The 15,869-nt window shown below is 46.9% G+C and overlaps 1 protein-coding gene across 2 annotated transcripts in view; it reads right to left on the bottom strand.

Annotated features, from left to right (window-relative positions):
- Positions 1-1,063: 1,063 nt before the first annotated feature.
- The window catches only part of Kcng3 (potassium voltage-gated channel modifier subfamily G member 3), a 47,950-nt gene continuing 33,144 nt past the window's right edge, over positions 1,064-15,869 (bottom strand). For both annotated transcript variants that reach the window (NM_133426.2, NM_001033957.1), the window contains 1 exon segment: positions 1,064-1,951. In NM_133426.2, the coding sequence (NP_596917.2) occupies positions 1,306-1,951 (646 nt within the window). In that variant the 3' untranslated portion in view covers positions 1,064-1,305.

Genomic DNA, 15,869 nt, shown 5'->3' with positions numbered 1-15,869 from the left:
TGTGCAAACTAAAGTACTCATGAATCAGTAACTCTGATGTGTGTGTGTGGGGTGTGTGTGTGTGTGTGTGTGTGTGTGTGTGTGTGTTCAAGTGATTTCTTTATTACAATTTATTGAAAAAGCAATATTCTAACTCATACTTGTAGAAATTTAGCAGTGAACCGACACCACTTTTGCACACCCAGCAATCTGGATGGAATAACATGGCCCCGCTGTCTGATACCCTTACAAGAAGAGATCCAGTGTGACCGTGATTCACAATGACGGGGAGTCAGGCCAGAGAACATCTGCCCTGCTTAGCGACTTAGTGACACTGGGCTAAGACAACAGCATTTCTTCTTTGATGACCACAAGTGACAGACAGCGCCTAAGTATGGCTGTGCCAAAAAAGCTAAATAAATATCTTTTCTTCTTTACGGGCCTCGTGGTGCTGAGAAAGAAGAGCTGCAGCAGAGGACTCGGGGTTCAAACACTGAAATATCACAGCATCTCTCTCACCATTTTATGATAGAAATGCTCTTGGCAATCTGAATGCGAGGACTCTGAGTCCCGGCAAACGACTCTTACATCACTCAACAAAACACTAAATGACACAAGGTCTCTCTTGTCATGTATTCTTTGGAAGTTATTTCAATTAAGTGGGGGCCTAACAGGAAAGAGAAAACGCACTTAAGGTTCCATGAAATTGTAAGATAAGAGAAGTGACAGGCGCAAAAACTAAGCCGAGGATAGAGAAGTGTGCAAAGTTTTTCAAATAATATTTTTGCTTGTCTCTAGTTCCGTGATACGGTTTAAATTTGGGCCAACTTTTTAAAGTATTTGTTAAACAGTTCCCACATGTGACATATGTTTCCAGGATACTTCTGACATTGATATGAGAAATTATAAAACATTTAGAAATGAAAATGTTAGTCTCAAAAATAACACCGTTAAGTTCCAAGCTTCTTCTGAATTCGTTAAGACGGGAAAGCACTGGGAAAATAGTGCCTTTCTGCTTTAGAGTGTTCAGATCCTGTGCTTAGGAACAGCCTACAACATTGTAACTGTGTGAGGCAAGGTGGAGGGCCACGAGACCGAATAAGACCAGGCCCTAGCGTTCTCTCTCCTGTCACTGTCCTGTGTGTGTGGTCCCAGTCTTGACTACTCTGTAAGTAAACTGTTCTATCCCTTCAGCTGGGAAGGATAATGTCACCCTTCCAACAGGAGGACAATGCCATGTAGCGCTCACCCAGGGAGAAACACGTGAATAAGAAGTAGTGTCGACTCTACCAGATGAAGTGTGCCCAAGGACTGATTTGCAACCCATTAATTCAGGAACTCAGCGGAGAGGCTCCTACTATATCGAGCCGATCTAAACTTGAGCTCGTGGTAGCACTGCACAAAGCTATGGTAGATGAAAGTGATAGGTAATGCCAACAGAACGATCCCACTGACAACACAAACTCCTCCAAGAATCCTTCCAGGCACTGTGATAGGATACATGTCTCCATAGCCCACTGTAGTCATAGAGATAATCACCCACCAGCAGGCAGCGGGGATGCTGGCAAAGTCCTTGTTGGACGTCTCCAAGTCCAACCCGTGCTCAAGGAGCTGAGAGAGTGCACTGAAGATCGCCATAGCAACACAGATGAAGACGAGCAACATAACCATCTCTCGGTAGCATCGCTTGAGAGTCAAGCCCAGGGTCTGCAGGCCGATGAAGTGCCGGGCAAGCTTAATCACCCAGAAGATCCGCATCATTCGGAGGACCCTCAGGGTGACCCCAGCCCTCTGGAGTTGAGAGTTCTCGCCTGTAAACACTGTCATCAGCACGGAGATGTAATAGGGGGTGATTGCCAGTAAGTCGATGATGTTCAGGGGTCTCTTGACAAACTCACACTTGTTTTTGGAGACGATGAACCGCACGATGCACTCCGCGGTGAACCAGCCTATGCAGATAGCTTCAATTATCCTGTCAGGAGAACAAAGGGAGAATTGATCACTTTATTTTTAAGCATTTTAATAGCTCTCGTATTCTTCAGATAGTACTACACTGACATATTAATTTAGTCGAAGTTCCAGAAAACATGAAGAACAGACAGTGTTAACATCATCAGAGCCACGAGGACGCAACAGGACAAGAAGTACCCACGTTTAGGTCATAACTGGATTTCAAAAGGTTCTTATGCACTAGCCTACACAAAATACCGTTAAAAATGAGTAGGTCCCCTCCCATCATTAGCTCCCGAAAATTTAAAAAAAAAAAAAAAAAAAAAACCTGTCCTATTTGGTGGTGTGAATTTAGCTTAAGCTGATCTAATCGCCAAGTAAGATTTCACGTGTTCTTTGAGAACAATGGTCCCCAACCATGAGTTTATCATCGGAGGGTGGGACAGGAAAGGTTTTGTTCCCACAAGGTGGAACATGTCCTAAAATGTGACTCTTCCCTACCCTGAAGTAGGCTTGTGTGGGAGACACGTGGCTGGGGGAAGCTTTTAGGAACTGCATGGATACCCACTGCAGGGGAGTACCATGTCCACCTCCCTCAGCCTGAAAAACAGATGAATGATTCCTGGTCTGAACCAAACCAGTACTGCAATCTTCCCCAAAGACCATAACTACGTGGTTTGTTACTTTCACAACGACTTTTATGTAGCATATAGGTTTCTTTAAGATCTATTTATTTTTATCTTAAGTGTATGGCTGTTTGCCTGCACACATTGCACATATATATGTGCACCATATGTGTGCAGTACCCACACAGTCCAGAAGAGGGCATCACACCCCCTGGAACTGGAGTTACAGACAGTTATGAGCCACCATGTGGGTGCTGGGAATCCAACCTGAATCCTCTGGGAGAGCAGCCAGTGTTCTTGACGCCCAGCTATCTCCTCAGTCTCTGAGTATAGTTTTAAAATACAGTTTTGCACAGAGCCAGTATTTCTCAATGTCCTATACCGCTGCCCGTGTTAAAAGTAATATTTGCAGAGCATCCTAGAGCTAAGGGGCAGGCTCCTTAGAAGAGGCTGCCACCTGAAGGCTATGGTCACCCCCAGCCCGATCTTAGCATACTGGTTAGGAAGCCTGACCTGGGAGGGGCAGCTAATCCAGAGGTAAACTGTAAACTGACTTAAAGACTGCAATTCCAAGTTAAAGTTATCATTTAAAGTTAAAGTTAAAGTCTATCCCTCAGATAACCAAGGCAGTGGATGGAAGCAAGCAGACAACACTAGAAAAGGAATCACTTTGAGACCATTCCACAGAACCCAAGCTGCCCTGGATGGCACTTAAAAAATGAGTGAATTCAACTAACCAGGTTATTACCATAACAACCATAACCTTATTATGAGGTTCTCCAGAGCCACAAATACCAACTTTATTAATTTTTTACTTTTTTAATAAGTATTCATATTCATGTGGTTCAAAACTACAAAGTGGCCAGGCACGCCTGCGCATGTCTGTGGTCTCAGCATTTGTGGGGTGGACACGAGAAGGTTGGGAATTCAGGACTGGTATCTGCCACATAACAAAAAAATACAAAAAGAAAAATCTTAGTCAGGCACAATTTGTGCCTGTAGGCCCCGCAGTCATGGTGATGTGTGCCTGTAGACCCCACTGCTGTCATGGTGATGTGTGCCTGTAGGCCCCGCAGCATGGAGGCTAAAGAAGAATCACCATGGCTCGAAAGATAGGGACCAGCCACAAGAAGACTCTAAAAACAGAGGCTGTCATTCTCATTGTGCTTCCAAGTCACCAGTTACCCTCCTGGGAGGCAAGAAATAAAGTAGTTTCTTATGAATTCTTGCAGTTATTTTATGTATGATATAAATAAATCTCTGTAGTGTTTGTCCCAAGCGTCTCTTAGGGATCATTTCTTTTTGATCTGATTGGGGGGGATGGGCAGGGCACATGTATACATGTGGGTGCATTCACAGATAATGGGGGGTACGTTTACATAGATTACTCTTTACCTCTATTCCCTTAAGACACCATCTCTCAATGAACCTAGGGCAAAGCCAGAGGCCAGCAAGCCCCCACCCCCAATCCTTCTGTGTCTGCCCACCCTTCAGCACTAGAATTACATGTGCGTGCGTGTGTGCGTGCGTGCGTGCGTGCCACAGCTACAATCGGCTTTTTACACGTGTGTTGGGGATCTGAACTCAGGTCCCCACACTTTCACAGCAGATGAGAAGTTCTCAACCTGTGAGTCAAGACCCCTCTCACAGGAGTCGCATATCAGAAACCCTACGTTATCAAATAGTTACACACGATCCATCACGGTAGCAAAATTACAGTCATGAAGTAGCAACGGCATGATTTTATGGTTGGGGACCACCGCAGCACGAGGAACTGTGGTAAAGGGTCACAGCATCAGGAAGGTTAAGAACCGCTGGGCTAAACCATCGGTCCCGCACCTGAGCTTTCTCAATTACTGTCAGGTATGACGGCATAGGCAGGACATACATGTTGAGACCTTGCCTCCAAAATAAAAAAATACATATGAAAAAATATCTAAGTAAATAATAAATGGAGGAGAGAAGGTGGGGAGAAAAAGGGTGGGCTGGGGAGGGAAGGAAGGAGGGCATACACATTAGGGAAAGAGCCATCTGGGCCAGCTGGGCACACGCGTATCAGCAACTGGGAGGCAGAAGGATCAGGAAGGTGTCCAAGAGCTACCTAACTTAAAAGCAAAACAAACGTAAAAGCTCGCTTACTGCTTAAATGTGGCTCTACAGAATGCCTGAATGTCTGTATACGCCTATCTCAGGCAGGCAGCAGCTAATCCCTGACTCCCAAAACAAGTTTCCGGTTTGGACAGGCTCTCACGGGCTGGCTTCAAACTCACAGCAATCCTGCCTCAGCACCCTTTGTCCAGGGTTACAAGTATGGGCCACTGACTAGGCCCAGCCCAGTATCTTTGCTTCTCCATCAGTTCCTATTTCTGTAAATCCTAGACTTGGGAGACATTTTTTGCTAGATCTCGCCCAACTACCCCCACAGAGATTATACTAACTTCCCCTCCCACCCGCAACACCGACAGTGCCTACAGCACCCCAAAGTGAAGCAGCATGGGACCCGGAGAGCTCTGCCAGGCTGACCCAGAAGGCACGGTCTGGTTTGAAAGGATGCTGGGGATATTTTCATGTGCCAACAGTCTGCCGTGACCTATGCCGCTTGCTCCAGGCCTTCAATCTATCCGCACACATGGCGGGGATACCTCAGGGCACACAGACTGTCAGAGCAAGTCTGTTTACCTCTCAGTCTTGGAAAACTGTCCACAGGCTTTGCCTATAAATCTGTCACAGGAGAGACAACAGCTCTGCTGCCTGGCAGTCTTTTACATGCATATATACGTACATATATATTTGAATGGTTGGAGGGGAAAACAATGGCATGTATTAACGACATGAAACTACTCTCTGTGGCCGTGGTCTCTCTGGGGCACAGCCAATCCAGTTTGCATCAGCTCATGCTTTCTTCATCTACACTGGCCCAGCCGAGTGGTCATGACGGAATTAAAATGGCTCTGTCAGGTCCCAGCCTGGGCATTAGGACCTTGATTGTCTCTTTGGGGGTAAATGACAGTGTTTTCGGTCCACCACACACAGTCGCCAGAACAGTCAAGGAACCTGATGTTCTGGTGAGGGAGCCAAGCAGATGACATCACAACGGGGCCTGCCATTTCTCTCCTGTGGATCTGCTGTTCTACTCATGGACTCTTAGATTGACTGAAGCATCCTTGTCCTCACCAGACTAACCGGAGCTGCCGCCATGAAGGCGTCAGTAAATCTGGGGGCTTAGAAAACTGGGCAGGTCATAAATCTTGGAAGAGATGGGAATCCCAAAGACACTGTTTGAACAAGTATAACACAGTTTCATGCCTACCTGGTTACATTCGTAAAATGTCCCACTCGTTCCCCATATTTCTAGACTCCTTGAGACTGGCAAGGTCATGTGACCTGTTCTAACCAATGGGCAGCAAGGTCTCGAGGACCGAGGGGGGGGTGTGGGGTGGGGTGTGGGCGTGGGTGTAGCGCATTCCTGCCCTACTGAGATAGTCTGGGAGCCACTTACTCTGAAGGATTCGGTGCAGGATGGTGGGACCTCTACCAGCTCTCCTCTCTGACTCTCCGTGCAGTGTGGGGCATAAGTACTTCCCACCCAGACCCAGACTGGACCCTGCAAGGATCAGTTACTAAACGTCTGCTGCGCTGAGCCTCTGGGACCTCGACTGTGCTTGCCATCCTAGGATGGCAATAAATTGGGGACTCCAGTAACCCGTGCACCCAGAAGGAACTGCAGGAAGACACTGTAGTACTGGATAACAATCTGTATCTGAGGAACCAGAAGCCGGGAATGTTCAAGTATTGGGACATTTGCGGGGTTGGGGAATTTAGCTCAGCGGTAGAGCGCTTGCCTAGTAAGCACAAGGCCCTGGGTTCAGTCCCCAGCTCCGGAAAAAAAAGAAAAGAAAAGAAAAAAAAAAAGAATTGGGACATTTTTGGAGCGTTGACATGATGCTCAACATGGAAAACCCCACACCTGACCTCATACAACAGGTCACAGTTAAAACACAGGAACTCTACAAGTACTGCATGAGATCACCTCCAGGCTATGTGCATACAATACATAGGAAACATGAGTGAACTGTGGGTTTACCTTTGATTAACCTACTACACGACGGAGTTGGAAACATTACTGAATCTGAAATCCCAACTACCTTTGGTCTGGAGGCTTTGGGTAAAGGGCAAACAACCAGTAACAATTTCAGTCCTTTGATTTGCTTTCTGTGGACTGTGTCTTCTCCCACCAGATGTGAGCAGGGTGCGGGAAGCCCATGTTCTTCTCCTTTGATGGGTGAGCCCCACCCACCAAGTACCAGTGTTTGGATGGTCCTGGGGCCCCATCAACTCTAAAATCCTAACATCTATTACTTTCAGAAGAGCAAAATTCCTAATTGTGCCCAAAGAACCAGAACACTTTCTGACTAATTATTTCCACCAGCAGCCAAAGTTGCTTAGATTAAAACAGAGGAAATTCAAATGATGTGGGATAATCTCTCGGTGAGGGAATTCAAAGAGGCAGGCTTGTCTGGAATGAGGTCCTGGGGGCTTCACTGCCTGCCCCCCAAGTCGGATGAATTCTCTCTAGATCCACTCTGAAGGGATGAGTCAGCCAGGAACCCCAAGCTCCTAAGACTATGCCAAGGCAACCTCCATCAACAAACACCTGAAGCCTGCCAAGATCCCTCCAGCTTCCAAAGGCTTCCAAACGGCTCTCACCAACACACCAACAACTGTGGGGAAAGCCGGCACTGTTTGCTGAGCATGTGTGGCAAACAATGACGCACTTCTGAATGCTACGTCCGTCAAATGCAAACAGAACTGAGATGAGACTGGGGATGCATGCCTTGGAAGCCTGTTCTAACTGTGTTGCTAATAAAAAACGTTCCCAACTTGCTGAGGCCCTTCAGGGGGATACTCGTTTAAGCACTGTACAGACATCTTGAGTAACCCTTTCCAGAAATCTAGGATTATTCCCCCTATATCCCCATTAGGAATGGCAAAACCAAGACCGGGACTTCAGTGGCACAGGCAAGAACCCAGACCTGCAGGTCTTTAGAGCTATATGAACAACACATTACACTAATGATTTTTATGACAGTGTCCACTGTTAATATGGAATGGTTTGCATCTATATCTTCATTTCTATGGTGTCTTAGTTCGGGTTTCTACGGCCTAAGACCGAACCATATTGTCTATACCTACACCGTGACCAAAAAGAAAGTTGGGGAGGAAAGGGTTTATCTGACTTACACTTCCACATTGCTGTTCATCAACAAAGGAAGTCAGGACTGGAACCTGGAGGCAGGAGCTGACACAGAGGCTATGGAGGATGCTGCTTTCTGGCTTGCTTCCCGTGGCTTGCTCAGCCTGCTTTCTTACAGAACCCAGGACCACCACCAGCCCAGGGATGGCACCACCCATAATGGGCTGGACCCTCCCCTATTGATCACTAGTTGAGAAAACGCCCTACAGCTAGATCTCTTGGAGGCATATCCTCAACTGAGGCTTCTCTCTGATGACTCTAAGTTGTGTCAAGCTGACACACAAAACCAAGCTTATGGCTTCTCAGCTCATAAGCAGTTTGTTATCTCAAGAGTGGGGCCTTGATGAGAGGAGAAGAATGGGCCAATTTTCTGTCTCCGCCTCTACCATGTTGAGAGGAAGCCTGAAGGCCTCAGAATACCGGGGCTATGATTTTTTAATTCCCTGTGGAAATTCATGAGTCACATGAACATCTGTCTGATACTCTGTAACAGAATTAGAAAATGAATGGCCACTGTTACAACTTAAAGTCTTCCTCTCTCTGGTCCTGGAGGACCCTCATCACTACCTACAAAAACACCAGCCATCACTAGTTGCTGGTCTGTCTTTCACAACAGGCGGCACTTCTGGGAGTGACACAAAGGCTCTCTTAAGGGAAGACAATGCTCTTTTGCATTAACCAGAACCTGTCTCCATCCTACCAGAGAACAAAGACCTCCGGAGTTTGCCAGTCAGGGGGAAGGTCACAGCCTACGGGTCCTCTCTTCATCTTCTCCCTGCAACATTTTATTACCAAAACTTTTCAAACATACAAAATTCAGGTAAGTATTTTACTTACACATCTGTGTGCTGGTTTTGGCACTGTGGTGTCTTGCACACACTAGGCAAGCATTCTAACTTTGAGCTCAAGGTTCAAGGACTATCTTAATTAAATATGTTGAGAGTACTTATTGCCAATTCTCTAACTGGTCATTAATCTCTTATATTTTTGGTTGTGAGCCTAGTCTCTGATGGTCAAGCCATCTCTCCAACCCATCTTAATTTTCCCCCCACTTTAAAAAAATTATTTTATTCATTTACATTCCAAATGTTGCATGCTTCCTGGTCCCCCTTCCCCGAGTTCTTCACCCCCTCTCGGCCCCCTGCATTTGAGAGGGTGCTCCCCCCACCTGCCCACCCATCCCCACCAGCATCCTTCTTCCCTGGGCACCAACTTTCCACAGAATTAAATGCATCCTCTTCCACTGAGGCCAGACAAGGCAGTCTTCTGCTAAACATGTGCCCGGGGTCACAGAGCAGCCCATGTTTGTTCCTTGGTGGCTTAGTCTCTGGGAGCTCTGAGGAGTCCAGGTTAGTTGACACTAATGTCATTTTTAGTGCAGACATCAATTCATTCCCCCACTCCCAAAACTCAGAGTACTGGAATTGATATTTAATTTTTTTCCTCTTTAATATAAACCTCATACAGTGAAATGCTCACACTTTAAGCTACATTCGCTGAGTTCTGACGAACGTTTTGTTGGGCCCTACCTTGGAGTGTTTCCCTTCCCCTTTGCTGAGCCTTTCAGCCTGCTATGGCAAGAAGTTGTTTACACCCTTGGCAGCTGCTCTCAGCCCCTGATTTGGGACTGGGACTTTCCATGATGCCCTTCCCCCTCGCTGAGCCTTCCAGCTTGTTGTCGTTAAGAAGTTGTTTACGCCCCTGTGTTGGGGCCAGATTTTTCCTGTTTTCCTGGTTGGGGATTTTCACCTGCTTTATTATTTTTCCACTGCTTTTGCCTCTGGTATATAAGGAGATCTCAGTAAAGCCCGGACGGCATTCTCTTAAGACAAATGACCCGAGTGTGTGTTTCTTCTTAAATCTTGCAGGCCTACGCCCGGTTCTCAGTGTCATGACGACGCAGGCATCATCACGTTTAACCTGAACGCCTATGGAGTCAGAGTTTTCATGCTGCCCAGAGCTCTCTGCTTGACTGTTTCCTCCGAGTCATTCCCCATCAGACACGTGCGAGCACACAGCAGGTACCTGTCCCGCACAGGAGAAGTGACTCTGGTGTACATGAAGGCCTGGCACGGCTGCCCCACAGTGGGAATGGGACCATGAGACGGAGCATCTACTATGGGAAAAGAGTGCTTCCTCCAGGAAAAGTGAAGGAAGAACCAGCTTCACCGCTGTGAAAGGACAAAGCACGTGCGATCCTCACAGACTCACAGGAACATCGTCCAGCTTCGTGTAAGCAGGCGTACTCAGCCTGTGCAAATGCGCATGGGAAGCCAGAGTGCAGCATCGGGTCTCCCTAGGTCACTACTCCCCTTGTTTTGTGTGGCAGGGTCTCTCAGTGAACCTAGAGCTTGTCCCTTCATTTTCACTGACTGACCAGAGAGCTTAGGGTCTGCCTGTCCCCGCCCACACCAAGTGCTGGGGTTAGAGGTAACACAACACTGTGCCCAGCTCTGACATGGGTGCTGGAGATCGTGACTTTAACACAAGCCCTTCACCTGGGGAGCCGCCGCTCCAGCCTTGACCCGCTTTACTTTAAGATTTATTTTATTTATGAGTACACAGTGGCTGTCTTCAGGCACACCAGAAGAGGGCATCAGGTCCCATTACAGATGGCTATGAACCACCATGTGGTTGCTGGGAACTGAACTCAGGACCTCTGGAAGAGCAGCCAGCGCTCTTAACCGCTGAGCCCTCTCTCCAGCCCCTTGTCCTGCTTTTAAAGGGAAAGAAAATTCTATGTATGCTAGCTATATGCTTGCTATGTGCAAACCTCCGGCACTTTAAGCTAAGTAAGAATAACTGAACCCCACTGTGGTGGATTTAATACGCTTGGCCCAGGGGACGTGCCACTATTAGGAAGTATGGTGTTGTTGGAATAGGTGTGGCCTTATTGGAGGAAGAGGGGCACTATGTGGGCAGGCTTTGAGGGTTCCTCATACTTGCTCAGTGTGGAAGTGCAATCGCTTTCTGGCTGATTCGACATGTCTGCCTGCACACTGCTATGCTTCCTACCGTGATGATAACGGGCGGGACTTCCAGTGAAATGTTTGCCTTTATAAGATTTGCCATGGTCACGGTGTCTCTTCACAGCAAGAAAACCTTAACTAAGGCACCCACAAGGATAAATGCAAGTCTGTTGATATGAGGAAACTAAATAGTTAATTTAAAACACAGAGAGGCATTGTGGGTAGCAGAGGCTGGAACTGTTTGAGATATATATATATTTTCAGATTTACAGGTTGACAAAGTACTGAAAGTCTATTTTATAACAATGAGACTACTTAGCACCACTCAACTGTACACTTTAAAATGTCTTTTAAAAGGTAAAATTTGATATGTGGGCTTTTAAAACCACAATTAAAAAAAATAAATGGGCAGTAATGGGATTCCAATCCACACCCTGTCACTTAACCCGGAGCCGTAACCTGGCACCTTACTGCAGAGCCACGCCACCTTTCAGAGCAAGACAAAAGATGGTGGTCTGCTTGCTGTTCCTTAGTTTATATTACATTACCTCAAAAGAGTGGTGGGTTTTACACACACACACACACACACGCGCGAAGCAGCACTGGAATAAAACTCAGTATGCCAAAGTGGGCAACTAGGTGGGGACATGGCTTGGTGGCAAGTCCTTCCTAACATGCACAGGACAAGAAGCCTGGGAACTAAGAGCCCAGAACACGCCCTGGTATGTACTAGATGCTCAATAAACCGTGGCTATCACAGACTCGTCATTACACTCCTACTATCATTGTCCCTTGGCCGTTCACAGTTGTTTCTTCACTCACAAAAGGAGATCATTTTAATGTCTTCCTGAGTGCAAAGAGAAGGGGCTGTGGCTTCCTGCCTGAAACTCACCTGAACTGTCACTGCAACGGTCTCAGAGACGGTCCTTTAGGAGGGATGTGTCATTAGGGCTCTACCTTTGTAAATGGATTAATACCAACAGTGGCAGGAGAAAGTAGAAAACGACAGAGGAAAATCTCTGAGCTCTACATGCATGTGGAGGGGTACATTCCTGACCACATACCTCCTCATGCACACAACAATGTCAGTCTCTGCCTTTACATGCATGTGGAGGGGTGCACACCTGCACACACACCTCCTCATGCACACACCAATGTCAGCCTCTGCCTCTACATGCATGTGGAGGGGTACACACCTGACCACACACACCTCCTCATGCACACACCAATGTCAGTCTCTGCCTTTACATGCATGTGGAGGGGTGCACACCTGCACACACACCTCCTCATGCACACACCAATGTCAGCCTCTGCCTCTACATGCATGTGGAGGGGTACACACCTGACCACACACACCTCCTCATGCACACACCAATGTCAGCCTCTGCCTCTACATACATGTGGAGGGGTGCACACCTGACCACACACACCTCCTCATTCACATATCAATGTCAGTCTCTGCCTCTACATTCATGTGGAGGTGTACACACACACACCCCTCCTCATGCACACACCTATGTCAGCCTGTGGCCCCTACATGCATGTGGAGGGGCGCACACCTGCACACACACATCTCTTCAAGCACACACAAAGCTGAAGAGCCACTATCACAAGAGTGGGTTCAGCTCTCTGGAAGTTGTTCTCTCTTTGCCCTTCTACCCGCAATGCCTGGTGGGAAAATGCAGCATGAACGAATGCCCTGACTACACATGGACCCCTGAGTCTTCATTATTAACTGCCTAATCCACGGTCTCCTGCAAGAGCAGCACGAAGCAGACTAAGGCAGAATCCTTTGAAGGCTTTGGCATATATTCTTACACACTGAGAGTTGCAGCATACATTGTTCAAATGCCTTACGAGAGCGGTTGGCAAGCTCTATAAGCTGAACACTGCACAGGAGCACCAGCCACCCACTCAGGGACTCATCCTACACACGCACCCACACGCTCCCAAGAACACGTATGAGGAGGGCCATTACTTACAATACAAGGATAAAGATATATAAATGTCTACCTGCAGGAGACGGGTTGTGTAAGTATATTTCTAAAAGTTATTATTGGTTCAAACTGTGTGACATTATAAAATAAAGACCCCGGTTTCTATCATGCAGCCATGAGCAGGTGCCTTGCCTTAGACCATGTAGTCACGAGGAGAAAGATGTATGCTGACATAGGAGATTCTTCAAGATGCAGTTATGTGAGGCGCAGAACAGCACAAATGACACGCTACAAGTGCGTGCATGGATGTGCACTGGAGACACACTCAAAAGCCAGCTGTGGTGGCACATGTCTTAATCCAAGCACTCTGGGGGGCTGAAGCAGGAGGATGGTGACTTTTGAGACCAGCCTAGACTGTACAGTGAGACCTGGCCTCAGAGAGAGGGGCGGGGAAGAGAGAGGGAGAGGGGAATGGGTAGGGGAAGGGGGAGAGGGAACTGTCAACAACAGTGTCCTCGAGGGGCAACCCTCAAGCCCCGATGCTCAGTGGAAACTCACTTTTTGCTCTATTCTTTTCACCATTAAATGCTTTACTGGGTGCACACATTATTTTTCCAATTTAAAAACGCTTTCAAAAATAAAAAGCACAGCCAAATAGAAAAGCAATCATCACGACTGAATTGTCAGCAGGTGGATTCAACTCAGACAACCCTCGGAGAGCCGCAAAAGGGAGGGCTGCCCCCAGCCATCCCCAGCTTTGAACAAAATGAAGTATTCCCCTCCCTCCCTCCCTCCCTAGAACTCACTCCGTACATCAGGCTGGCTTTGAACTCAGAGATCGCTCGCCTCTGCCTCCTGAGCACTGCCACCATCACTACCTGGCTTCCAATTACGTTTCCATCAGGCAGATGTAGTGTAACAGCACACAGTGTAACAAAATTTCCAGCCATTACCTCACCAGAATCTGCCATATCACCTAGTGTCTTTCCTATATCTTTGTGTTTTCTGTCACAATCAGTTCAGTGGGGATGGACTCTTCTTCTACACTCAACTCTTTTCTCGACTATACCTTAAAAAAAAAATCAAATCAAACATCTCCATCAGTTATCTCTGGCCCCACACTGATGGAAATATAGATAAACAGAGTTGAGCGCTTCTCTAACGGCGAACTGCTTTCCTCTAAACGTGTATGTATCCATTCATTTAACTCTGACAGCAAATGTGCCCGACAGGTTTAGTTTTTATCCCCACCCAGAGCTGAGAAAACTCAGCCATTCCTCCCTGCTGTAACAGATCACCATGACACCATCCAGTGTGTCACGTAATTTTTTTTCAGTTACGTTTATTGTATGTGTATGAGTGTTTTTGTCTGCCTGTATATCTATGCACCTGGTACACTCTGAATTCAATAGAGGCTGTCAGATTCTTTGTAACTGAAGTTACAGACAACTGTGAGCTGCTGTGCCGGTGCTGAAAATCCGACTCAGGTCCTCTGTTAGAACAGACTGTTCTTAGCTGCTGAAGGGCAGTCCGTTTTCTTACAGCTAGAGTTAGTGCACACTTGTAACTTTAAGTCCATTGCTTAAGACTGTTTATTCATGACGTCTGCTAAGTCAGCCATTGGTTACTACAACAAATACCACCCAGTTTACAAAGACATTTGGTTACTGTAACAATTACCGCCTGGTTTACAAAGACAAAGGTTTATTTTGTCTCCTTTTTTTGCAGGCCTTGGCCCCTGGCTGTCTGGCTCTATTGTTTCTGAGTCTGAACCCTTGAAACACAACTAAGGCAAGGTGCTCACCGGAGAACAAAGGTCTTCCGCTTCATAGCTAGGAATTAAAAAGAGAAGCAGGAAGGACATGCCTCACTATTCCATTCAAGGGCAGGCCTTCACAGGCCCCGAAGACCTCCGTCCTCCACCAGATCTTAAAGTTCCTACCAACTCCCAAGCTGGGGACCAAAGCTATAACAGTAATTATAGCTCTGTGGGTATGCGGGCAGTTTAAGATCCCAGGCAGGGGTAGGATAACAGTTGATTTAAAAGCTACCTTTGTCTGTGGTGATTGGCTCCTTGTGCAGAGGCTTAAGGGGATAAACCTCTTCCTTCTTATATCCATCTCCAATGGCTGCCCTTGTCTCCTCAGACAGAGACACTCTGGCTATCTCCCTGGGGAGCTAGGCTCCACCTCCCAACTGCAGATTTCCCTATGTCCTCTGTCCTCTGTTTTGACAACATAAATGTGGGTCTCACACTCTCCACTGGCAAACAGGGACTGATGGCCCTCTGCAAAGCAACAACTGAGTTCCTGTTTGGACACCCAAAGATTGCAGCCGCAGCCCTCAGAGTGGGGCTACCCACCCAACATCAAGGCATGTTCTAAGAAAAACGCCAGGTAAATAGCTAAGAACCCTCACCTCCCCTCTCTCTCCTTTTGGGATAAATAATTCCATCGTCAACCCAAACATATGACCTGAGGGCATGTAGACAGTACACCCAAGGAAGTTTCTTGCTAGGAACTCTGCAACTTGGAGATGGACTTAATGCTTCACAAAAGGGATGGGTTTGATTCTCTCATTGCATGGGTTTTTTTCTCCAAGCTTCCGAAGTGCAGAACTCAACACACAACCAAAAGGAAGAATGGTACCATGACCCTCCGAATATCCAGCCCCATTCACCCCATTCACCCCAAGCTACATCCAGTTTCATTCCGTCTATCTCCACCCCTTTCCCTCTTTGCAAATTATTTTAAGTAAACCCCGGCCTGTGAGAATGTTACTTGGGAGTGTTGGTGTGAATATATGAGAGAGAAGGCCTTTCTACCTCAAAAAGGTAGGACAAAAAAAAAAAAATAGAGAAGGAGGTCAATGTCCTTCAAGATCATGCTTCAAGGATCCAATCTCCTTCCACCAGGGTACTTGTGTCGCCTACCTTCTCATAGCACATAAACTAATGGTCATACCCTCAATGAGTGAGTCTTTGGGAGATGGGCACTCAAGACTCAAACTATAACACTTCCTGGAATTTAATGAAAATGTTCACACATCCTACCCAAACTTATGGGACACAATGAAAGCAGTGCTAAGAGGAAAATTCATAGCACTAAGTGTACTGGTAAAGACACTGGAGAGATCTTACACTAGCAACTTAACA

Source organism: Rattus norvegicus, chromosome 6, assembly GCF_036323735.1.
Source record: "Rattus norvegicus strain BN/NHsdMcwi chromosome 6, GRCr8, whole genome shotgun sequence".
Lineage (NCBI taxonomy): Eukaryota > Metazoa > Chordata > Mammalia > Rodentia > Muridae > Rattus > Rattus norvegicus.
This window is presented reverse-complemented; position numbering and strand designations above follow the sequence as displayed.